This window comes from Spodoptera frugiperda, chromosome 14 (assembly GCF_023101765.2).
Source record: "Spodoptera frugiperda isolate SF20-4 chromosome 14, AGI-APGP_CSIRO_Sfru_2.0, whole genome shotgun sequence".
Classification (NCBI taxonomy): Eukaryota; Metazoa; Arthropoda; class Insecta; order Lepidoptera; family Noctuidae; genus Spodoptera; species Spodoptera frugiperda.
In genome coordinates, this window is record NC_064225.1 from 3,889,950 (window position 1) to 3,916,631 (window position 26,682).

A 26,682-nucleotide genomic window follows, 5' to 3' on the forward strand; every position below is an offset into this window, starting at 1 on the left:
AGAGCACTAAACGCGCACTCGTTTCAAGGAACCACTTTAGCCCCCCAGATACCTAATATATACTCGTACATACATACTTAGCATTTATTTACGTACCCAAAAACAGAACTTTAAGCACAAGAAAACTTCTCTATAGAATCCTAGGCTTACAGCTTCTTACAGTATAAAACAACCTTCACAATTTTTCCAGGTACGCATTCCGCATCTACGATTTAGATGACGACATGTACATTGGACGGGACGACCTCCTCGAAGCTACAAGGCTCCTCACTAAGGGAGAACTTCATCCTCAGGAGAGAGAGGAGATCGTGGCCAGCGTGTTGGATGAAGCTGACGTGGATGGAGACGGGAGGCTCTCCTTCATGGATTTCGAACACGTCGTGGTACGCGCCCCCGATTTCCTCTCCACATTCCACATCAGAGTTTAATTCAAATAAAACGATCCCGAGTACGGCCCTGTAGTTTATTTTATGAATTATTTATTACTTGAGTAATCTTTTCCCGTTTTTTTTTTTTTTTTGTTTTTCTCCTCATAAATAAATATTAAGGTGTTAGGCTTGTTATGGAGTTTGAAATAAACTTGTGTTTGTGAAATTGTTTTTTGCAATCTTTATAGATAAGGAAGGAAAGTGTAGAGTTACCTACCTAATTACGAAATTTGATTCTTTATATAAAAAAAACAAATAAGTACAATTATATTTACCGTAATCATTTTAATTAAAGAAACAAAAGACATTATAAATGTTAATTAATTTATGTTAGCCATTAGACTGTCAAATATCTGTGTGTGTATTAGCCAAATATTTATTTTTATCTCCAATAACAGGAAACTGAGTTAATAAAACACAAAAATACACTTTTAAAAACATCATAAAACTCCTAATTAATCCAAAAAACAAATCTTATTTTTATAATTTTTTCCTTAACAACAACAAATAAACGAAAACAAATGCAAATAAAAATACGAAAAACAAAAAGTAAGCTCCGCCATGACAGTGTTAATCACTGCCGTGACCAGGATTCGAACCTGGGTTACTACGGCCACAACGTAGGGTCCTAACCACTAGACGATCACGGCTATCGAAGCATGTATTTGAGTCGGCGAAATAAGTCTCCCCTTTACATTGCTTTTCGCTCGCACTTCTGTTTCTTTCTTTTTCACTCGTAAACAAAAATAAACAATGATAAATAATGGCATTGTAATCGATTTTTGTTGAATATAAAGTTATCGGTGTCATTTTGTTATCAGGAATTGATGTATTCATTCGCTTCGAGCGGTTTCGATTACGTTTACAAAATTATCTATAAGTAAGGCAGTTGTCCCACCAACGGCGAGTGAACGACTAACTATCGGCTATTTTCTCGCTCAAGAAACGTACAATAGATATACTTTCCGTGTAAACAAAAGAGATGCATATACAAATAGTTGATCGCTGACTGTTCACACTGCCGGCGAGTGCTCGCTTCACTTGTTTGTTTTTGTTTTCACTCGTTTTCACTCGTTTCTAGTTCTAGCTCTACTCGTTACTCGTTCATCGTTGCCGGTGGGACAACTGCCTAAGCTGTATACCTATTTATTTATTTACGGTCTTACTAATAAACATTTATACACGCTGTATACACGCTGTATACACGTGTTATAGCATATTCATTACTAATAATCAATGTATAGGGGTTGTCATCTTATACACCCGTTATAACAGTTGTATAAGTGTATGTCATTTTACACAATCCTTATTCAGTCAAATGAGCTTGTTTAGCGTGTGAATAACCAACAAATAACTTATTGTCGTGGTTTATCTCGTAATATATTTTAATTTAGTGGTTATTATGGATTATTTCGGATATCTGCGCCATTTTAATATTCTTGAGGTGGACAATGAGGAACGAGCAAGAAAGACAAAACCTTATAAAACACGTATTGATTTCTTTTCTTTCGAAGAAGATGAATGTAAAGGTAAATACAGGTTTACTAAGAGATATGTCAGAGAAGTGGTGGACTTGATCCGAGAAGACATAGAACAAACAAATAAGGTTGGCGGCTTCTCTGTGGAGCTTCAGCTGTGCAGCAGCAGTTTGTGTAGCTCTCAGGGTATGGGCGCAATAAGAAGTACAAGACGATGCAACCAACATACATGGCAAGAGTCAAAAATCAAACTTTTATTTCCTCTTGCTGTACTGTACATTCTTTAAATGTTTGAAACTGGCAATTTGTCCAGTAATATTGTATGATGCCTGACCCTGTTGTTGATGAAATGGTGGTCATCAACAACAGGGTCAGGCATCATACAATATTACTGGACAAATTGCAAGACAATTGTTTATAAGAACACAGTTTTAACAAACATTTCCTTAAAATAAAATAACAAGTTTATACTGAGAATGTATTTTATTTATTTGAGTTTCTAGTCAAATATTTTGTTATTTTAAATTTCTTAGCTCGCGTCCACGCATAGGCTTCTAGCATGTGTTTCTTTGTTACCTCATTTTCAGTCTACGACAGTTCTCATTGAGAACTTGATTTCTTATCATCTGCTCATCCTTATGCTGAAACAAATAGGTAGTAATTTAAAAAAATATATAGTTTTGAGAATTAACTGGACTAAAATTTGGTAAATAATACTTACTTTACACCTAATCACAAGGGATCCCAATTAGTAGCACGCTTCCTGTTCATTGCTACGATACAAACGACTCCGTTTCCCATTATTATCAATAATAAAATGAATGCATAAGAAATATAAATACGAAAAACAACACGACCTGGGTTTGTATTTATCTTTTTACATTTCTTGCGGAAAATGACATTTGACGTTTCAAAGCGCGTTCAAAACATGTTCTTCTTTATAGATGACATTTTACTGATTGGAAAATGTTAAATAATATAATTTAAATATCTACACGTATGTATACTGAAAATATTTTGTAATAAACAGAAATAGTTCATTTCTTATTTTCTAGTCACTGGTAAATAAAATCATGTAAATATGAAAGAAAAATAGAAATAGAAAATGTGGTGTTTTTTACGTTTTATGGTTTCGGAACACTTCTCAAAATGTTACCAGCGGTTAGTGTTATAACAATTAAATAGTTACTCAAGGCTTATACACTGTTTATTAGTAAAGTAGTGTATATCTAGCTATTCACGCCTTATTCATTGAATAAGTAATTAGACGTTAAACAGTTGTTTAACATATTTTTATTAGTAAGACCGAAGGTGTATAACATCGTGCTACTGATCACACGTGATCCAAAAATCCATTGTTGTGAAACTCGACGTTTAATATAATTACATATACATATGTTACTTACATTAATAAGTATTAGGTACACATAAGAAAACTAAACCTAGGTAAACAAGAGAACAACAAGCGCTAAAAGAACTAGATTATTTACTATCTACTCCCATTAATTAAGATTTAAAAAAGTTTACTGTCGACTCCCATTAATTAAAGTCTACTTAATCAAAAGCCGCAAAAAAGGCAAAAATAAACAGCCAAAAATAAATATGACATTATTATGTATGTGTGTACGGCATTTATTTAATTGGATAAGATAATGATATAATAGAGAAGATATTAATTATTTTTATCTGGACACTATAGTTTTTGTTTTGCGGTATCACCCATGTTTATTTTGAATGGGCCAGTATCATAAGGTGTCTTCTAGCGCCTTGGGCGAGGCGAGACCTCCTACTCCTGCTTTTCGAGCCGAAGTCGATAAAGCCGCTAGTTAATCTGCAGCTCCGGAAAACTTCCAAGTTCGTACTAAATCTATCTAAAATATACAAATGAATGACTAAATGTGTATAAAGTTGTGTATAAAGTTCTAAAGCCTTATTGTTATAAAATGTCCAGACTTCCTAACATATAGTATTTTCTAAATCTATCTAAAATATACAAATGAATGACTAAATGTGTATAAAGTTCTAAAGCCTCATTGGTATAAAATATCTAGGCTTCCTTACGTATAGTATTTTCTAATTCTAATCATACCCTAACAAAATATGTTTTGAAACGTAATCCAAAATACGACCACACACTGCGTTGTTATTTACAGATTGCTAGTACCCACACTACTTTTATCGACTCAAGAATGTACCTAAATAGGTACCTTACTATAATAAAGTATAATAAAGCGGCTTGATAAAAACTAAAATCGTATTGAGTAGTTTTTTGTTAATGATATCATTGAATATTACGTTATATCATTTGAGGTCGCTTCACCGCGCTAATCTCTGAATTTCCTGTCAGGCTTAAAAATGGTATCCCTGGGAATTCTAAAGCCAGCAACCAGCCGGAGATCAAGGATTTTTTTAGGTATAAGAAATATCATCCGAAAACGTACTTGTCCCAGTCTTGGGTGAGGCGATAGGGAGTATCGTGTGTTGAACGCAGATCCACGCAAGACACAATGTTTTTATATTGTGTCTCATATACCTGTATACGAGAGGTAAATCATTACTCCCAAAGTACTCCTTAGTAACGGTTTTGTTCCGAATTTAGACAATCAACTTTATCCAATTTGATAGCAAGTGCAGGCAAATATAATAAGGAAAATCAGCTGTTTGTCTGTAGGTACAGACTACAGTTATTATTTATCAAAACCAAAACTAGTGAGATCATTAATATTAACGCCTCGCCGTTTCAAATAACCTGATACTGCAGCCACAAGGCAAACAGACTACCTACAATATTAATTAGTACGGCAAAAACGTTATACAAATATAGTTTTAAGACCAAAAACGTAATGGCCACCAACGATTACGAATTAATTCGACACAATATTATCCTTCTTTGTAATAAAAAATATTGCCAACCTTTTTACAGCCAATGCTGCTACGTAAACAATTACTTCTCACTGTTCCTATTATTCACCACAGACTTATTAAAAAAGAAGAAAAAAATGTTGGCGCCAGAATCCCCCGTAGACACACAATGAAATTCGACGAAGTAAACCAGCCCTTGATGTTGGGAACCATATGAAAAACAACTTTATATTGAAAGGCGTAGAATATAAAGTCGATTGGCAAGTAACATTTCTTCGAAGAACGAGTTTCGTGTAGAAGAACCTATGTAAGACGACTAATAATTCTTGAATCGGCATGTTTCGGCGGAGCAAAACCTGTGCTCTTATTTATGCATACCGTGCTCAAGCTATCAGCTGATATGGAAACCAGTTCGTGTTCTCATTCATTGCAAATACACGGACGGAATAAGGAAAGGTATGAGCCGATTCGAGTTTCAAACTTATTTTAAGGAATTTTATAAAGCGATCCATCTTGATTCTTTGGTAATACTTTTATCGAATATCGACTGTCTTTGAAAAGAAAAACTGGATTTTTGCAGCATTGATCTGTCTTTCGTTTATGGAATGTTCGGTAGAATAAAATTTATTGATTTGCTTTACGTATCATACAAAAACTTTTCTTGAAAATTGTTTGGTAAAACAAAATTCTTACTTACACATTTAACATCACGACGATTTATAAAAAGCTCCGACATCCAAAACCCCATCATTCACATTGAAACATCACCACAGTTTAAAATCACAATACAACTAAGTACAATTTAACAATACATCTTCAGGTTATGATATACCCCAATGTTCCCGCCAAAATTGCACCCAAATCACATTTCGGGAACCCGACTCACACGCACCGAAAGCTACAACAATACTGCCGAAGAAAAATTCTATTCGTACAAGTTCCCACACGCACACATGAATATTCACAAACACACCCACATTGGGCGCATACGCAGCACGTAATAAGGGTGTGGGGAACAACAAAAACCCTGTAAGGGACGCGGCAATTCCATCGACAGAGACAACAAATACACCGTACAACAAGAAAGAAAAGGATGGAAAATCAGGTATAGAAATCATTACCCCGCAGTGGGAATGTGACGCAACGAAGGCAAAGGTAAGCAGGTGTAGGCTGGTAATAGAAAGGTACAAAGAAAAATTGATCTTTTTATAGGATAGGTCAGCGTAGTCCACATAAAGAAAAGTAATCATATGGTATTAAAATTCCCAAAGGAAAGGTAAGGGTGATATTTCAAAGCCTTAGGCAATAAAGCAAACATATTACAACACTCATGGTACATTAAAGTTCTTTGTAATCTTTAAAATGCATATATTTCTTCAAGCGACTATAAATTATATGTACCTTGGAACATCACACCTTGGAATAGAATAAACATGGACAGACCAGACTAGAACTGGTCAAAACAATATAACTACTAAGTTTGATCGAACCGAACAATACTAATGATGATGAAATGAAAGGAATTCTGCAAAACCAAGACACTCAAACTAAACCACATGTTTCGGATGAACGGCACTTTCCATTTTAACAAAAAATCTTCAAGAAAGAGGGTAGGAACGTGTGCCGGATGCTAAACTAATTTTGGATAACGGGGACGCGGTTTTTGCAGGGATGGGTGTTGCGAATGTCGAACGTGATGATTCTGGAGCAACGGCAGTTAACCGTACCGTATGCAATTTTGTTGATGAGTTATGTCTTGCAGTCTTCAATGGACTTAAGTTATATTTGGGCTTTAGTATTCCCAGGAAGTCATAAAAGTCATAGTCTAATTTAAGGAGTCCCTCAGGGGTTTGTTTTAGGAATTCCATTGATGACCATTTCCTACATAATTTGTCAATTACTCGTCAACTATTTGAACAGACGTCTGGAATTTCGTCCAAATATTAGTTCTGAATTAATAAGCGCTATCTACATTACTTCCGCAGCCACACAATGATAAGAATACTGTGAATGCGGTGTGATCATGTTTAATGTAAGGGCAATGTCAGATACGAAATTTTATGTAATCAGATATATTCGATAAGGAAGATGTTTCACTGTTCAGTTTCCTAGAATTGTTGAAGTTACGGTTGTCCATTCATCCTCCACTTGAGACTTCTGTTCACTTCGAAAACATCTTTAGAATTTTGTTACGTTTTTATCCAACATGTGCGTGTAGATTTGTATGTTTTAAACGCACCCACGTCACAGAAGAAAACCATAGTGTGGTTTTGAAAAAACAAAAACAAGAATATGGATAGGTATTGGACTCAGGACTTAGGGCGTAGGATGATCTTTCCCTTCATAATTTTCTTATAAATAAGAAAGATATGTTTTAGTATATTTTCTTTGTATTGTTATAGTGATTGCGACGGAAATGTCGTAATTAAATGGCATTACAAGTATTAGGGGCAAATAATAATAATTATTAATAACTTCCACCATCTTAGATTACATTTTAATCACACATGAGCCATAACAAATTAAAATGAGGAAGTGGTAGCCATTTTGTGTCGTCATTTCACCTGTCCACTCGTGACCACCCCCTGATGTAGTACATTTGATTTCACGAACGATTATTTCGGGAAACGGAACGAAAAAACAGGGACCTATAACCTTGTTAAAAGTAAATTATGTTCCTTCAAGATTTCTATCGAAAGGTGCGTAAGCTGGCCGTGAATCCGTTATTTTTATTTAATTTTTCAAGAGCTTTCTTGGCCAAAAGATAAAATCAAAGCAACATTGTTGGGCAAGCAAGGAAACTATCCTCAACTGAATGGCAGATAAAAGACCAGTTCTTATTTTGCTGTTTGGATTTTGGACTAACAAAAATGTCTTTTACTTCTGAATCTATGTGTATCTTAACTAGAACTTAATTAATTTTGTTTGATTTCAAAGCAGTGTCACACTCAAAAGCACAGCAGAAAACACAAAGGAAAGTAACCATAAATTACAGCATGAAAAGGCACTCAATCACATAATTATACTATCCCTACAATCAGAACAGTATTCACCTATAATTTCGCATTCTCAAATTACTTACTACTCGACAAGGACCACCCACTTCCAGTAGCAAACCTAGATTGCATTCACGGCAAGCAATTAATAAACCATTTCCTTCAAACCAAAACAAAAGAATGGACATCGCCAATTTGAAAAAGGGGACAAAGAAATGAAAAAAATTGTCAAGGGGTTCCTTGAGGAAACGTCCTGTTAACTCACGCATCGCCCGTGTTTCCTGTGTTCTGTCCCCTTCTATATGACCTGCTTATTAGCACTTCGGGTGTACTCAAAACATTCTAAGCGCCCGTTAGAAATTTACAACTTCTTTACGTGGTCAGTGACTTGCATTTGGACATTGCCTTCCACGTGGCTTTGATTTTCAGTCGATTTGTTACTGCAACGTTTTATAGGAGGAAAACGTGTTTATTATTCTGTTCCAATTCCCCGTTTGTGAGCAGCATATAAGGAATCATTTAATATTTATGTCATGTCAAGACTGAGAATCAAGGTACGATACAATTTTGTAAGCAAAATGTTTGGCTGTTCGGATCAAAGGACCAGTTTCCCTATATACATTTGGTCCAAATAGTAATAAGGCATTAATTAGATCACGAATGCAATTAATTTCAGCCGTACCTAATTGCCTATAGTTCATTTCAAAAGAGAAATTATTACAAGCCGCAAATAGAACGGATGGCAATGCTTCAAATAGAATGAACTAACTTTGCAGCTCATTCATTATTCATATCGAATTACGAATGAGATTGCATCATAGGCTTAAACATATCCAAAGCCTTGGACTATTGGCATCCTGTACGGATAAATTATTATTTTATTCTGTGATATTTGCAAATTTTACATTCCTTTCAAGTTTTAGTAGTAAAAAATAAAATTAGGACGGTAATATGCCTTGGCTACAAAGAAAACAATTATACACGAGTCAAAGATGGGGTCAGATCGAAATACTACGACACAGGAAATAACACACAAACACATGCAAATGATTCAATTAAAGTTATCGGTAAGCTTTAAACATTTCATAATACCGCTTCATATAGGTCAACCGATAAGCAAAGTATATCGAATACATATTAATAAATAAATGAAACCTAATCTGATCTGGGTATGAAATTGAAAACATGGGTACTTACCCACAATCTACATGCATTTATAATGTTTAATTAAACTGTCAAAAATGGACTAATGAATATGTATTTGGACAATAAGTTGACACAAGTGGTTTTGATCGCTTTTCACTGTGAATTTGGAACTTAAAAACTGAACTAACTTGTTGATATACAGTAAAATCTTCGTTGCATTAAATAAGATAATAACTATATCAATTCAGTTATGAATGAAAACCTGATATCGCACAACTTTCAAGGATATCTACACCATATTTCGTTTCCGCGTCATATCAACACGAAAGTGCATACACCTATCCCGTGGGAAGGAATGAACGATAAAGTTTATAAACCCTGTGGCGCCAAAAGTCTAGACATGTACGTAACATGCGCTAAGGATGTTTTTTCAGGTCACCCATGTGATTCAGTAGGTATATTTAATAATCGCAGCAATAAAATGTTTGGAAGTGATGACGTGGTGATTAAAGGACCCAATATTTTGGGCTAAGGCTACCAATTTCAAAACACAGTTCTATGAAAGTCAGCATTAAGAAGGATATAAAAGAAACAAACAATAAAAGATTACTTTACTTCGAGAGCCAATTATGAATATTTATATCCTAAAACAGACTTGAAGAATATCAGCAAACCAAAATAGTTACTCAACGATTCGTCTCATTTGAATAAGTTCCCAAAACGCTAGTGTCACAAACGACAGCTTTCTGAATTAATTTTTATTAATAAGATCACGCCAATTGAATAGGGTTCAGTAGATGAAAGACGAACATTAAACTACTTTCATACTCATAAAAATAAAACAAACGACAGTACTAAAAGTATACGACGATCAACTAGCAGAAGTACAAACTATTTCTCATCGAAGAAGTAATATTTGCTTATTCGCCTATTTCCACAACAATATGAATGAGAGAATCCATAAACGGTCGTTCACATATCTCCTATAATGCATTTTCCCATGATTATATTATAAAATAATCAGAACAAAACACTGTTCCATATCAGATTCATATAATATTCTAGTTCAGAATAATTTCTTCGAAGTCTATCGCGTGTTACAAAACGATATCTCGCACAATTAAGACAAAGCTGTAAAGAGTCAAGTTTACAGCAAAAGTAATTAAGACAAACATGACGAGGTCTTATTACGAGTTGAATAAGATGCCTTGATGACATATGCATTCGACGAGGAATGGTGAATGGATGACGCACGACAATTTGTAGATAAAGCAAGGAATGTTTAATGAAGACAGCTACAGTATAAAGACAAGTAAATTTATTACAAGGAAAATGTGATTATCAAAAACTTAATGAATAGGTTTTAATCACTATCAAGAGTCACGCTATCAAAGTTTGGTTCATTAAACAGTCGTTAAATTTTGCGATATCGCGCCATTGAAGTCTCTGTCATCTATATTTGTGTTACCGTCACAACAAATTACTTTTCGTTACATAATGAGAACGGTATACATAATATGAAATACAAGGCCCATAAAACTCGTAGGAACTCAAATAACCATACTGTTTTTGCCAAGGAATATGACACCGGAATCTGTGCCGATGAGAACTGGGAAAGTCAATTCGATGCGGTGGCCCAGTGCGTAATTCAATACAGAGCAATCAGGAGGAATTAATTTGTCGTCCTTTAGATTAATGGCAAAAAATATTGTGAAGCTTGACAAAGATTTAAGAGGCTCTTGGGTAAAATGAGGAAAATCTTGGGCTAGATTATGTCTATAATGTAAAGGAACATAATTTGGTGAGAAAGAAAGAGAGAGAAAGTCCTTGTCTACTAAAATAAAAAAAAAAAACGACAAAAGCAGTTTAAAACACATTGCATCACAATACAAATGAACCTTACATCCATGGATATGATGAAATATGCAAAAAAGTGAAATAAGTATCGCAGACACATTAAAAACTAGTGTTTCAATTTAAATTACTTCTTATTGTACATCCGAACACAAGTTAAAAACCAGTTTGGACCTTATAATTTTCATTTACGATCTAGTTTTGTTCAAGACATTAAAATTCACCGATATCAACTCAAGTGCTTCCATTCAAGTGATGATAGTCTTAAACGAGACGACCTAAATGAATGATTGCTTATTCAATGGCCGCTATTTTCTATTTAGAGTCATAGAAGTATATATGAGACTTTTATTATTTAAACACCCCTTTGCGAAATTAGTGCGGTGTTCTCACACTGTCTGGAAATAAATTGGATCGTCGTTGAATCATAAAAGGAAGTTTTATAATCGAGAGACAAGAATGATCTAGTAGAGGCTAGTGAATTTTGCTATGTAGAATTGAAATTTATGAGGAATGAAAGAGCGAGGAATATAGTTGTTAGGAACTTTAGTGTAGGTTATAAAAGGAATTATTTTAGGGTGAATTCAATCTGGGAATTTGGATACGTATGAATATTTATGATAGCAAACCGTCCAAAACTATCCATAAGCATTGAATGTGATGGAGAATCTTTCATTGATCATTAAGAACTTTCATTGGCAACAATTGGCAATGTAGACATTTCTAATTGATTTGTATGTACCATATCCGCATTCAATCTGGAGATGGTGCCATGCTGCTAGACACATTAAGAGTTATTTTCCACCAGAGATGTGCTATGTAGCTATGCTACGAAGTTATAATAGCTAAGCTGTGAAACTATGTGACCGTTTCCACTGATACTAAGCTATGTAGCTGTGCTACGAAGATGCGTAGCTCGAGTATGCGATGTATCGATAGTAGGGAAGCCATCCATAGCACGCATCTTTTCATATGAAAAACATAGCTTAACTGAGTCCGTTTCCACCAGTGTTAAGCTATGTGTACCAATGAATATGATTCGTGGAAGCCAAACGCATCCACAGCAACGTATCATAGCCATAGCACATTTCTGTTGGAAAAGCACCCTTAGATGAAAACTTATAACTAGACCAGTTTGTTCATAATAGCATATCCTTGATACACCATCGTCTATTACTTATAATTTACCCACAGTCTCTCCGATCTCACCCTTGAGACTATTTAATCATGCTACACAAAGCTTAGTCCACCTGAACTAAGATAGATTCCCTCTAATTCATAGACAGGGGTTATAATTGTTAGAAACAGGTTTATCCTTTACAAATAGATAAATAGACATTAGATGAAAGGATGGCTCGTATTCATACAATGGACGGTAGACATATTTGAAGGGGATGCATGCGAAAATAGAAACCCTTGACTATTTTAATGTACTTTCTCACGCAATGGATAAAGGTCTTGCGTGGTCATGCGCGATTCATCACCGTTATTGTTAGTAGTACCTATATCAGTCTTATCTGCGACATACATTTCTGTAATTAAGTGGACACTTTTAAAGGTTACTTTAAGATGGATAAACTTTTGCCATATATCTTTTAAAAGGAATGTTTTATCTTTTTTTTTTTGCACGGAAGAAAAGCAAACATTGTTAATTTGGATAAGGTATCTGTAGATTACAAAACATCTTTTCCTAAAATCTGGAAGCGACTTCCGACTTGCTAGTCAAATAGAGGGGACTTTTTCATAACTATTTCGATGTGTCAAAGGCAACAGCCGTACAGCCATATGTCGTGGATGACACATTAAAAACATATGTGAACTTTTTGCTGAACCCCGGTACCATTTAGCGTCTGTTTGTCGATCGTCTCAATTTTATCAACGTATTGATAAAAATTAATTGCGTTAGACGGACCAGAACATCGAGGTTCTTTATCTGTATTTTTTTGTATTGGATAAAGTTTAGCCGACTTTGCAAAGGTCAGATTTCAAAAACATTTAGGAATCTCGCAAATTTTAAAGAAAATTCTATCAATTTTTTGAAATGCCATTTAATCTAAAGCGAAACTCTGACGACGCTAAAAAAAACTAAGTAAAGTGAGGGTCATAATTAAATTCAGTTATACATAGATGACATTAGGACGCATATGAGGGGAGCGTACAAAAGGACCAGCTGCTACCTTTGAAACGATTAGCATCAGTACATGTTGCAACATGTATGAAATTACTTAGAGACTCCAACTTGAGGAGTCGATGGAATCTTTTTTTATTTAGTGAAAGGTACTTGGACATTGGCTTTCAATTTAATTCTCAGGGTACTTCTAGGTAGAAGTTTGCTGGAAGTTTATGGACCTCTTTGGTAATATACTGACTTAGCAGGATCATAATTCCTGATAGATAAGTAATAATTAATTTATTTTATTGAGTTTCTAGTAATTAATGTTGAATTAACCTCTAACTCATGATTATCAAACGTCCCATAGTAACTGGAAATTTTTCAATTGGTATGTATTAATAATTATAAGTAACTATTATTAATACATACCTTGTTCTAACAAGTAGTAATAGTTTCCTTTTAGGAAATTTTGAGGAAACAAGTCTCCATACAATCAGGAATAGAATAGGTAGAAATACCTAATCAGTACATATTTCTTAGATTCAAACAGCCGACTGACCATGTTTATAGCATAGTGAAAAAAAATCAGCTGTCGAATTTTCGGCCAGCTTCGTGTATTATCGGAAGCACAAAAGTTCAAGGGTGTTCACCTGGCCACCCCTTAAGATTAATGTCTTGGGGCAGTACAATGGCTACGGCTCGCCCCCGCACACATGGCCTGACATTTCCACCCCGACTTGTATTTTTTTTCACTTCCTCCCTTATTATATCGTCTTACAATAATTACGCACGCGCCCGAAAGGTGTTTAGAGAAAGCGCTAATGAACCATTTATTTATAAGGATTTTTTTTATTAATAATATTGACCTTTTTTATCCTGTTTTTTTTTAATGTCGCGTGCTTAGAAAATGTGCAGTTTTGTTAACAACCTTTTGTGCTTCTGTGTCGGAAGTAAGAGTAAATATAGCTGTACAATTATTTACTTTTTTCGCGTATCCAAATGTACGTTTGGTGTACATTAATACATTTTGTAATGGAAGTATTGTACAGTATACGTCTTGAATTTTGTTAAACTTTTAGTGGGTAAGTATTACAATTCCTCTACCATTTAAAATCCCATAAAATATTATGTTACGAATGACTTTTTTACATTGTAAAGTTTAAAATTACACTACTTTTATGTTACTAAACATTTTGTCGTAAAAATAAACGATGCATAAATGGCAATAATGCTAAAAGAACTTCAGCGAACGCTGTTTATGGCTTCATTTCGGATCAAAACCCTTTTTGGTCCTTTACGTCGCAAATATTGCATTGCAGATTTCTTTTTGATATCGAAGTTAATCATAGTTACTTGAATAATAGTTACTATCCACTTATGTAGAACAAGTATGGTGAGAAAACATCTAGTTGATGGTAGCACGGATACAAATATGAGTGTAATGAGAGTAAGAAGATTGTTTTACTGACATAAGATATTTGTTAGTGAAGATGAAATGAACACGAGTTTCAACTTAGTTCTCAAATAACGTCTAGTCAGAGTCATTTAATGGTTACTTAACCCAGACCTTAGCAATTGTTTTCGGAACAAAATCGTTACTAAGGAATAGTTTAAGTAAGCATTAAAAGCCTCTGAGTACGACAGTAAGACTTTCTCCTGATATTACCTCATTAAGTTTAAAGACGATTAAGAACTCATTAGCCCAAAGTAGCTTAATCTAACATCCGATCATCAAAATGTTTGGTATCAATGTCATTACTATTGCTATTAGCAAATTGATCTAATGAGAATGTTGTGACTACCTAAGAGATGAAGAAAACAGTCATAGCATTCTATTTCTCCGATCCTCCATTTCCATAATAACATCAGACTTATTTTTAGCCTTTTTTATCTCCCTAAACAAGAGCATACTCATGGATGGCCTACGATACCATAAACAATAAGTAAGTACGTGACAGCATATGAGAAACAGATTGCGGGCGGCCTCTGGAGGACCGTATTATTGTATGAGGTCATTGTTCCTAGCCACGCCACTAAATTGCTTCAGTTTATTACATTATTGCAGAGTTATGGGCTGCGAAAACACTGCTTGATTTATTTTGGTCCTTGCTTTCATTTGTGTTTTGGAGTACTATTTTGCTATGAATAGGTTTTGTTTTGAAGGTGTAAATTAGATTGGCAGGGATTATTTGGTCCTAAATGGTAAACTATAGTTCAGAATATCTCCTGATGTATTAAGACTACTTATGGACAAGCGCAATCAAACTTCATCGTTTATAGGGATAAAAAAACACGAAAGTCATACATTGAACTAATTAGCAAGTGCAAAAGGGTACCGAAAGACCATAAAAGCAAAAAAAAAAGGAGTTTAATAAGAAATCGAACAAGTCAACGACCGAGTAGTGATGGGAATTCGTTTTACTAAAGAATGCAGTCCCGGACGGTCTTGTTCCGCAAACCCATACAGGACTACACCTCTTTACCTCAGACGGCAGGTGATACGCCATCTGGCTTGCCACGTGTCAACGAACGGCGAATTCACGATACCGATACCGATTTGCAATTATCGATTCCCGTAAAGTTCGAAAACGGGAGCCTCTTTTTTGTTTTTATCGATTTTTAATGAGTTATTTATTGGCCATCGATTATTTTGTTCACAGTTGCTAATTATAAGGCAATAGAAACACTTGGGTGGACGGACCTCCTTGAAGTTTGAGTATTTTGGGATTTGTTTAGCGATAAGTCAGGTCACGCTATTTTAAATCTTTGCACAATATCTAGACATCTTTACGTGAAGTTAGACAATACCTAACAGTTCAATAGTCTGTATTTTACATAAAAAATAAAAAAGTCGACGGCACCTAAGATCCCTAAAAAAATCATCGGAGATTATTGTCAATACTCAAATAGAAATATCAACAGAAGACACACGACAAAGATAACTAAACTCACATCAAAGTAAAAAAACGAGTAACAAAATATCGATTTTTGGTACTATGTATTTGAATTCCGGACGGGAGTGCGTGTGCGCCATCTGCGCCCCCCACGCACCGCTTGATTATTGCGCAGCTGCGCCTGCGAGGGATGCGCGCAGCGAACCAATAACAAAGCAAGAACGTAATGCCTTTTGGTAGTGGATCAACTGAATGGAGAGTGATTAAAGTTGGGGTAGCTTTTGTGTATAGTATTATGTTTATTTTATGGTGTTATCATTTCCTTTCGCCATAGTTTTTGATGGTATAACAAATTGTTTGATGAATTCTGGTGTCTTCGTATCTGTTTTTGATGTTTTGTGTGGTTTGTACGAAACTACAAACTGAAAGCGTCGTTCTATAGACATAATATACAGTCTTTTGCATACTTTATTATTTGCATTGAAAGCGAAATAAACAATAGGTGATTACAACTTGCTTGTGTACTTTAAAACCCCTTAGCAAATGACCCATTTAAAGGGCAATGCACTTTAAAAATCTTAACAATAGTCTCCCTTTGAAACCAAAGGGGTGATTAAAAAAAATCTTTTTCTCCAAGTCCCAAAACAGGTTTCGAGGAACATTTGTTGTGTATAATCTCGGTAAGAACCGTGAGTCCCTCCTAATGGATGTAAGAAACTTTTATTAATCGTAGTGTTGAAATGGAGATAAAAGACAGCGACTTTTTGTACTAACATAACACTAGACATTTTGAAAAAATCCTGTATAATGTTAATGCGACGTCTAGTGCTATGAATGGAGGATATAAAAGGGGACAGAAAGACCAAATGTCTAGTCTTTTCAATAACACCACAAAAGAACTAGGTCAACCAGAGCAAGTATTTTAGTTTTAGTTGCCATGCGATAACTGTACAACTAACATCTACTAGGTGTATGTAATTCAATATTCTTTAACAAGTCACTTCAATCAACTTAATCCAATTCTGGGGTTAAAATCCTTGGGAACATCGGAAATTTAATAAACATCACCACATCTGCTTGTTCATCGTTTACAAATTTAGATAAAAAGATCAGAAAGGACATGCACCAATGCTTTAGCCCCTTGTCCGAAGCTATGCAAGCCCCCTGTTTTTTAAAGTCGTGGGAATATGTCATGGTTACCTGTAAAATAGGGTGGTACGACTACCCTTACGTTAATTATAAGTGCAATAAATTACAATCAGTATTTTGATTCCATTCACGCGTGATTGGGTAATTCGATGCGGGAATTACATCGAATATATCAAATCTTATTGTGAATTGAATAAAAAGTTTGAATTATGAATGCAGATCAATGCTTGCAAGCTCACTCCCCAAGCCAAGACATGCTATTGTGAATAAACTTTGATACGAATTAAAAAAGTCTAATAAAATAGATGATCCAAATAAATATTCTAAAAACGTACGTAAAAACCTAAATAGAATTACAACCAATAAGAACAATACAAAGGTTAACAAAACCATTACTATGATAAATGATCAAGATGCTATCAATAGGCAAATTGCTATTGAAAAAACTCGTACGAAACCAGAATTAGTACAAGACTTTTAATATATTCCAGTTCCCATAGGCCCACATCTTCGCAACGCATCAGAGCATGTCAGGACCGTGACTCATGGACAATATGGCGTTCACGCTGCCTGATAACTAAACGATACCATTACTACTTAATTAGGAATGAATAAATAAGCAATGAGAACCGATTACATGGTTGTTGGGCTTAGGAATGGTGATCAAGGACGGGAATAACATTATGCAGTTGATGCAAATCTTGATTCTATCAACATTATTATACGAACCGATTTTTATCATAAGCTTCTCGAGTTTCAATGTATCGGATTAAATAGAGAGGGAAAAGATAACGACTAATAATACTGAAGTCTTAAAATACATATATGTGAATATCTTAGGTACGGGGTATTTCAAATGACTCAGAATATCTCAAGAAACGTGAGGTGCTATAAAGTGTCAGAAAAGGTAAATACACATTCCTTGATGATTTGCAAACCAAGAAGGATACGTTTAGTGTTTTCTTAAAACATTTACGTGATCTTGAAATTAGAGACGTGAACGTTTACAAAGAGGCTAACATGTTTATTAAAAGTAAGATCGCTTGGCTTAAAGTAAAGGAAAAATATTATGAAAAGGATGCTCAACAAATATCCGGTACGACCGGTCCCAAAAAAAATTAACACCATAATGATATCAGAGGTTTATTTTAATAAAATATTATGTAATACGGCCGAAGATCCATAAAATCGATTCGATCGACATATGGCGGACGGAAATAAAAGAATTGATAACTATTTAAAAACCCTCATGCATGATAATGGGAAACTAACAATGCTTTCCATAAAACAGTGAAATTATCTAAAACATAGGGGCCCTTGAGAATTTCTCCATTGAACTTAATACCCGCATTAGTTTCGTACGCAGTTTTTACTGTTTCAAGTTTATAGTTGTGGTTTTGACAATTGCAAGATTATTTAGCAATGGAAACGGTGAAACATTGGTCATAAAAAATTTAAACATTATCATACAGGTATTGCTGATGCAAAGGTGTGGTCTAGAATAATTTCCTCATACATTATGTTAAAAAAACTCGACAGCTGTGATAGACAAAAACATCTAATTAATACCAGCATTTAGTTAAACAAATTAATGGAATAGCAGACGAGGAAATATAGTCTACATGCAAAGGAAGAGGGTACAACGACAAAACATCTGCCAGGATTGAAAAAAGAATTACAATATCGTGGTTGACTTGAAGTATTCTATTTTCCTACTTAAAGAAACTTTTAAAGAAAAATAAACTATAAACGCAATTAAAATACATCGACAATGTGTCGAATTTCCTGTAAACCACTGATAAAAACAAAACAATGACGAATATCCTGGACATAATTATAACAATGGCAAAGGGCACAAGATATGAAAAGTATGAGTGATGGATGTATTATTAGTAACCAATGTCCAAAAACCCGTACACGAATTCAATTCTTATTATAAACCGGTATTTCATTCTTAAAGTATTTGGTTGTTTGCCTTTCACGGTCCAATATTATGAGACAAAAGCAAACTTTTTGACCAAACTAAAGGGGGTACTTGATAAACATCGTCGATCTTTACAAACGACTGCGAAGAAATATTCTGACGCACCGTGAGGGTAGCAAAAACCTCATTTGAATAAACTCACGACGTTAAACATCTTCGGTGCATAAGTAATTCTAAATGCACCCGGCTCGAAGGCATAGCACGCGCCAACACGGGTGCAGCTTATCGAAACACCTACGCATCACTGGCATAAATCGATTCATTCATCCGTTGTGTACACAATCGATGTTTTTGCTGAATCGAGCCTTGTCGGAACGATGATTCAATATCAAAATCTTATTGTCATATTTGTACATTTTCAGGTAAGTTTATTGATTCCTTTAAAATTCTTTGGAGCCTCCATAGATCGTAAAAAATGTCGTTACAGTACATCGATCGTCTATGGCTATAAATTTCTTGTACCCAATAAGACGTGTATAAAATGTTACACGATTTTAAAGCTCGTAAAAATTTAGGGAGTGTCAATAAATTTCGATCTCGTTCCGCAATTCTTGGGACTACTTAAAGGACCTTGATGAACTTTGACACAAATACAGAACCGACCCATGTTACTTATTCATGGCCCAAAAAAAGGTACCTACTCGTCAACCATTGCGAATCCGTCTCGTGGATAACAAAGAAGGCTCATACGAACTTTTGTTAAGACGGTTCCGAAAAATAATAGCTCCCTCAATTCCTTGGGCTCCCCTTTAAAATGTTATACAATATTTCTTCTGACATCAAACCAGCTGGTCTATTGAATGTTTAAAATAAGAAAAAAAAACCTTGTCTCCACGTGGTCGGAAATTCGACTGGTTCTTCATAGATAGTTATTATTAAAAGGCTCGAGTGGTGACTCAAAGTTATTTTGTCATGACTACGTATGGTAATAAATAATTCATTTAAGTGTTCCTTGTAGCAATTTATTAGTGTGTTATTACGTGAAAAAACTCCTTCCTGAAATGTCAACTTAGCAAAGGCCCATAAAAAGTTCACTGGCTGGTTTAATAAACTCGTAAAGAATATTGTTATGTTCTAGCATTAGGTGCAGTTGCAATCGTGTGAAAGTCAAGTCCTACAGTCACCCCAATTACTTTGGTATTCATAGGAAAGGCGCGTTAGATACGGCTGGACGATTCAGTTATCGATAATTTTATTGATTTTTATTCAATGCGTAGAACTCGGTAAGCAAGATATTTTGTATGATTTCATAGTTAAATATTGTAAAAATATGTAACTATTATCTTTACTTTAATTAAAAACCTAAATTGCTTGAGAAAAAAGTAAAAACTGAAAGAGATACAATTTAAAGTCACGAACCAACATCATATTAATATTAATAAAATATATTTTATAAAATATTTTTTCTTATGTTATCTAAAAAAAGAAATGGAAGAGAATCGAGCAAATAACATGACATAACATGTAAAAGCGGCATCAAATATCTCGTGGACTGCACAAGTCTATTTTATTATGTCCTTAAAACTTCTAAAACACGACAGCACGCAATGCACAAATCATTATACAAAAAAAAACAAAAATAAAAACTCAAACTACTAACCAGAAAGCAAATACAGAAATTGTACAAAATAAAAGGACGAGTCGCAAGCGCATTTTATCGATAAGGAAGGGACATCACTAACTCGCACCTTGCTAGCCATCTGCCGCGATGCACGTGAGGCAATTAAGGCCATCGGCTCTTTGGGGGTGCCACCCTCAGTACAATGGTCGTTTACCTCAGTACAGAGGGGTTGCACCGTGGTCAATGCACCAGGTTCCATTGTTTGATGTTTAGACTCCCACGGGAGACAAAGAGGTAGACCGTGGAAGAATTTTCGAGTTCGACCCTCTTATGGTAATGCAAGGTGAGAAGTGAGATTAGAGGAACTACTGATATGAATGAATACAAATTGAATAACAAGTAACCCATTTTTGTAATAAGTATAGATTGAGTATTATAATTGAAACATGATTGATGTAATAGACGTAAAAAGTATGTGAGAAAAATAATTTAGATGACGCAATAGTACTCGTAGCTAGTGGAACCTTCTTAAAACTAACTAAATATTTCCTTTAAGTCGATAGTAAAATTATTATTGGCACTTAAACGAATTCCGATACACAACATTAATCCTTTAATCACTCATTAGCATATAACAAAACGACCATTGTTGAAAAACCGAAATATTTGCAACCAACTAAAAAAACTGTCTATGACAACATCCTTAGAATCCATCCAGAATAATTTATTGCTCAGGGCCCCTAAAACAATAACCTAACAAGGTCGGCAAATAGTAGGTACGAAAATTTTGAATGAAGCAGACTATGACTTCATTCAACGAGTACACCACCCAACTAGTTACACTGCCCACGCTTTGCGAAGGCATCTCGAAAAGCTACGTGCGACCTTGGCTACACCTCAAGGTCCCCGAAAGCACGCAGGATTATCCGGACCATTTGCTAGTCAAGTCGTAACCAACTTAAATATTTAAATTTTATTCGCATGTAGCTTGACTTTGTAAATTATCGCTTCCTTTTCTATAGTATTACCATCTTCTGTCACACCTCTGATGATTAAGGACTTTAAAATATGGCAAAATACCTAATTCGTGACATCTCATCTTTATCCTCGTGTTTTTTTGAGCTTCTAAATTTATCATGGCGGTGCTCTTTCTGACTTACGAGTAAATATCCCAGCTGATAAAGACTTTTTTAAATTCCAACCGGTTACACAAAAAAACATGACCTTGGTCTCTCAAGAGCATTTAGATAATATCATTCTTAGAGAAACGAGTTGTTCCCTTAACAAATACATATTACTCTTTGTTAACCACACGACGAGTTTGGTCTAATTTGATACCTTTGGCGTTTCTGTTCTCTTCGGTAGCAACTGCAGCTTCAGTAATTCCTTTGTCAACTATTTGATCTACATTTTCAATGAACACTAATTGGGATGTCTCAAACAACTTTGGGCCCCAGCCGAAAAATTTGCGAGGTTACAAAGTTCAAGGAGGTTTAACAAGCTTGCTTCCTCTTAGTTGCCGCATACAAATACCGCCTTAAAGTCCACTGTGATTGTAATCAAGGTCTCGGTTTAACATAGGTGATTTAATATCACGTGGTTGTCTCGTTCCGTGTGGTCCTTAGCGTGGTAGATAAGCCAATATGGATTCCTGGATTGCGTAGTTTTAACTTTAGAACTAATTCTCTCTTGGACTATTGTGACTTTAATTTGTAAAGGCTTTATCAATGATGACCATAAAATGCTTAAGAAAAAACTGGTTTCTAAACACTGATTTGTATTAATAACCTTTTCAAAGGATAATAACTACAGAATTTTCTCTGACGGAATCAATTACAGTTACTCATAAACCTTTGTCTAGCTAAGTCGCAAATTCCATTGGATAAAAGATGTATTTATGGCGATAAATTCTTCCTCGCTAAATTCTTGAAACGGACACTTATGATCCAAAGTAAAGGAATCATTAAACAGTCATCAGTTTAATGTATGTGATTCTAATTTTTCCTCCGGTTACGGTGCAAGATGGACCTTCATTAATCGTTATTTGTTATTTATATTTTCTACTAAATGATGCCCTGACAGCTTCGCTATCGTGGATTATGGACTTAGTAACTACATTTTCTAAAATAAAAGTAGCCTAAGATACTCCTTAGTACATCAGCTACCTGCCAATTAGGTCCGTCAAAATCGGTCTAGCCATTTCAGAGCAAAAACAAACTGACAAACAGATAGTCAGATAGACGAAAATTGTAAAAAAATATGTTGTTACATGTATAGTTAGTATGTATGCGGTTATTTCAATATTACATATAGACACTCCAATTTTAATTATTAGTCTAGATCAACGAATAAGTACTTTTCTGTGACAAGACCGTATCATATTCTTGTTTTACTTTTTTTAATAACATCTGACATCTTCATTTCATTAATATTAATAGCAATAAAGCGATTGATTAATAAAATTGTTCGGAACGAGGATAAAAATACTTTTGAGAACCAGTTTCAGTTAATTTGTTTAGATAGTGGGTAATCGGCGAGAAATATTTTATTTTGTAGTAGTTAGTCTTTACTCGAGACTTGGGTCGCGCAAAATTTTAGTCAAACAATTTTGCGATCTTTCTCTCGGAGAATACCTCAATTTTATCAAAATTGGTATAGTGATTCCGGCATAAAAGATTTGAATTAAGTAGGTAAATGTTAGTTAAAAATAAACTAATCTGGTACCTATTTGCATTCAAAAAAGGGAAGGAAAATGTTTCAAGTTCAAAGATACAGTCACTATAAAGGTATATTATGTGGCTATCTATTTATACATATATCTATACTTCCTTAACCTCAACAGACTCGGTACATATGTACTTAGCCGGTTTACTATGTAAAGTAACTAAGTAGGTACCTACGAATGAACGAACGTAAGGACTTACCGACAAAGTTTGGTCTTTACCAGTTGATTTCCATTTTATGGAATAAAAAGGAATTTAATGATAGACAAATTGAACATTAGAGATTATTAGAATACTAATTGGAGAACGGCAAGAGTTTTCTTTATACCTAGTAAATTAGTTTAAATTAAACTGCACTAGTTAGTTGGAACAGTCTGTATCGATGATTGGCGTGATAGAATAGGTATCGCAACAATTATGTTATGTAGTGTATGAGATGAGTGCAAAGCCTAGAGTGATACAAATTCTATTCCTCTATTCAATATCGCCATAGTTATTCTCTATCAAGGAAAATTACTTATATCTACATACAGCAGCTAGACAGACCAAAGTTAGTTGTTTCAACAGTTACCCATTTGTGGTGATCAGGTCAAATCGGCGGTAAAGAATCACCTCTTTTTTGACTCAACGCCGATTAATGTTCGATATTCCTTTGACAAGCTATTATTATAACCTCTATGACAACGAAACCTAGCCTCCTCGCACTAATATAAGCTAAAATTATAAGTGTGAAACGTAAATCTTTTACAGTTAACACTTTTCACTGCTTTTACGGCGCCATTAATATTCGCCATACATGGGTAATGTTGAAACTTCTACAAATAGAACCTTTGTGACTTAAGCTTGGGGGCTTAGAGCAGTTTAGTAGGCGTATCGAATGACCTAGGCCGTGGTCCTAGCTGAATTGAATTTGCAAGTAGCTTCGGTATTTGCGTGCTTGAATATTTTAAGCCAAAATGTTATTATGAGCTATGACCGATGCTTTTGGTGCAATCGGAATCAGGTTACAGTCATAGGAACTAAACTCTTAACATCATAAGATGTCTTAAGTCTCAAAAGAATAGTTTGTTTCGGAAAAGCTGGAGGCATTTTGCCTCCAGTAGGTGATTTGGTTTTGGCTCGAATCTAGATTTACTCATTTAGGAATAGGTTAATTTAGGAATTAAGATAGGTACTTAGTAACAATGGTCTCATACTCGGTAGTTGCTGAAAAAGACATAGTAAACAAAAGTATTAGGTATTTACATCTAACATAAGTAAAATTCTTATTAGTAAACCTTGGCAATCTACTAGTAACTAGGTTTTACTGGCCTCTAGAACTGGTCTACTTAGAGGACCTAATTGCTAATGCCTCTTAAACAGCAAGTAACACACATGCGTAACTTAGTAACACAAGTAGGTGTTGACGATTACCATCATGCATGCGTTTTAAATGAGGTGAAAATCCCGCACCAGGTACTAGGTAGGTACAAAGTTTTGGGTTCTAGTTTTCCTATTTCACAAAACAATAAGGTAACCAAATTCCAATTAGATCACTGAAAAGGTCAGTAACTAACCTAACTAACATCGATTAACTAAATCGATTTATTGTTATCGAAATAAATAGTGAAATACCTACCTACTATATTAATCATTCCTGCTAACTCGCAAGTTCATTCGTATCTACAATAAAATACCTACGAGTCACATCTCGCTGATATAAAATGTATTAGGTATGCTTAAAGGAATGTCGTACAGTCCAGACAAGTCTGTTTATGCAGATCATATGGTCAGCTCGCGTAAATATCTACTGACATTCACGCGAAACAGGTTTTTAGGCGCATACCCCAACCGAATTGCAGAAAGGTATGAACTAAGGTCTAAAAGGATACTCATTGGACGTAAATACGTACAGAAACATTAAAAAATACATTTAAAAAGTAAAACTTACTTTCTACGCCGGCCCCCGATAGTTTTATTCTCGATGGGAAAGTTGAAGGATTCGCCAAAAATCCGATATTGTAAGTCGTCGTCATTACTTTGATATTGCATCTCTTACACACAAATTACTACGTATTGAATAAATAAAACACCCTTATCACTATTTGATCTTAGAATCATCGTTGTAAAGCATTATTCTAACACTGTTTTTATTTTAACGCGAACATCACTAATGGCTACGTTACCGCCAAAATGATACAGATAAATAAATGGTTTATTAATTTTTTTTATTGTTTTTTTTTTTCTATTGGAGCGTCGGACGCGATGAATCTCGGCTGTTACGCGCGCGAAGCCGGACTGACTGAACGTGTGGCGATCGCGGGAACCCGGCGCGTTTACCCTCAGCTATGGTGTTGCCAACGCGGTAGATTCTCCACTAATAAATGGGAAATCGTATCTTGTATAACAAATTCATAGTTATAATTATGATGAAATGTATAAACGTTTTTATAGCAGATAAATTTTAAAATAGTTAAGATTCTGATAATTAGATGACAATACAGTTTTGGAAGTTTAATTAGACACCACATAAAGAATGATGAAAGAAAACTCTGAGTAAACTTGTGAACTTATAATTCTGATACATGTAATAAATATAAAGTAAGCGTCCTTCTTGGTAGTCCGCATGGTAAGAGGCCTTGGCTTGGCAGTGGTAAGAACACTAAACGACGAATTGGGATGAATATGAATTAGGAACCGAGGAGGTACTTAATAAAAATATTTAATTAATTACTTAATAAAAATATTTAATTAATTACTTAAAAAAAAATTAATTAATAAAATCTCACGCCCGAATACTTAAACGCTACTCAAGTTTAAGTTGTACTTAAATATCGTGCTATCTCTATCATATTATAAAGAATTGATAGTGACAGAACTACATTTGAGAGCGTTTTAAAATTGAGTAGCGTTTGAGTATTCGGGCATTAGAGATCCTTATGCAAGCATAGTTGGAAAGGGATCCGGACGTATGCTTAAATATATGCATCCCTTTTTAAATGTACTTGAGAAGAGTAATTGACTTGAGGTCGTTCTATTCTAGCTTAAGTATATTCTTTTACACTATTTTAATAAAAATCTATTGCTACTATCTTATCCTACTAATTTAAATTATTAATATCTTCAACTTAGGCAGTTTTAGTATTCAGCTGATTTTGTTATAGTATAATACTTTATAGAAACTAGTTTTATCAAACCTATGACTATGTCATCAGGTCTAACACCGCATTTTTATTATTAGAAATCATTATTAATAAGAATTACTATTAAATGAAAGAAAGAAGTAACCCACTACATAAAAGATACCTATTACTTAAAAATCAAGACTATAAATTATTCAAATGAACAGCAAAAACATAACAATAATCTTTATTCATCGTTTTTAAGACTGACATTTTACAATTTCCAACTAAAATCCGTCAAGGCTGGTCAATCACCTCACTTAAATACTAAAAATGGCATAATAAAAATTAAAATTTATTAAATAAATGGGGAAGTTTAAATATTATTCCTTG

The 26,682-nt window shown here is 34.6% G+C and overlaps 1 protein-coding gene, 1 long non-coding RNA gene and 1 other non-coding gene across 11 annotated transcripts in view; 1 reads left to right on the forward strand and 2 right to left on the reverse strand.

The window, feature by feature from the left end:
* LOC126911421 (uncharacterized) overlaps positions 1 to 26,682 on the forward strand; it is a 369,919-nt gene that overhangs the window by 135,166 nt on the left and 208,071 nt on the right. The window lies entirely within an intron of this gene.
* Positions 1 to 26,682, reverse strand: part of LOC118279242 (myb protein) — a 68,771-nt gene that overhangs the window by 32,979 nt on the left and 9,110 nt on the right. For 2 of the 9 annotated variants that reach the window (XM_050698501.1, XM_050698500.1), the window contains exon 1: positions 25,119 to 25,481. The exons of 4 other annotated variants lie outside the window; for them this stretch is intronic. In XM_050698501.1, coding sequence (XP_050554458.1) covers positions 25,119 to 25,219 — 101 coding nt within the window. In that variant the 5' untranslated portion in view covers positions 25,220 to 25,481. Of the gene's footprint in view, positions 1 to 5,465; positions 5,675 to 25,118; positions 25,483 to 26,682 lie in introns of those variants that run through there. 3 more of the 9 variants (XM_050698499.1, XM_035598867.2, XM_035598869.2) reach the window with 2 other exon arrangements.
* On the reverse strand, positions 1,007 to 1,078 carry Trnah-gug (transfer RNA histidin (anticodon GUG)). Its single transcript has one exon. It is a non-coding gene; the product is annotated as a tRNA-His (tRNA).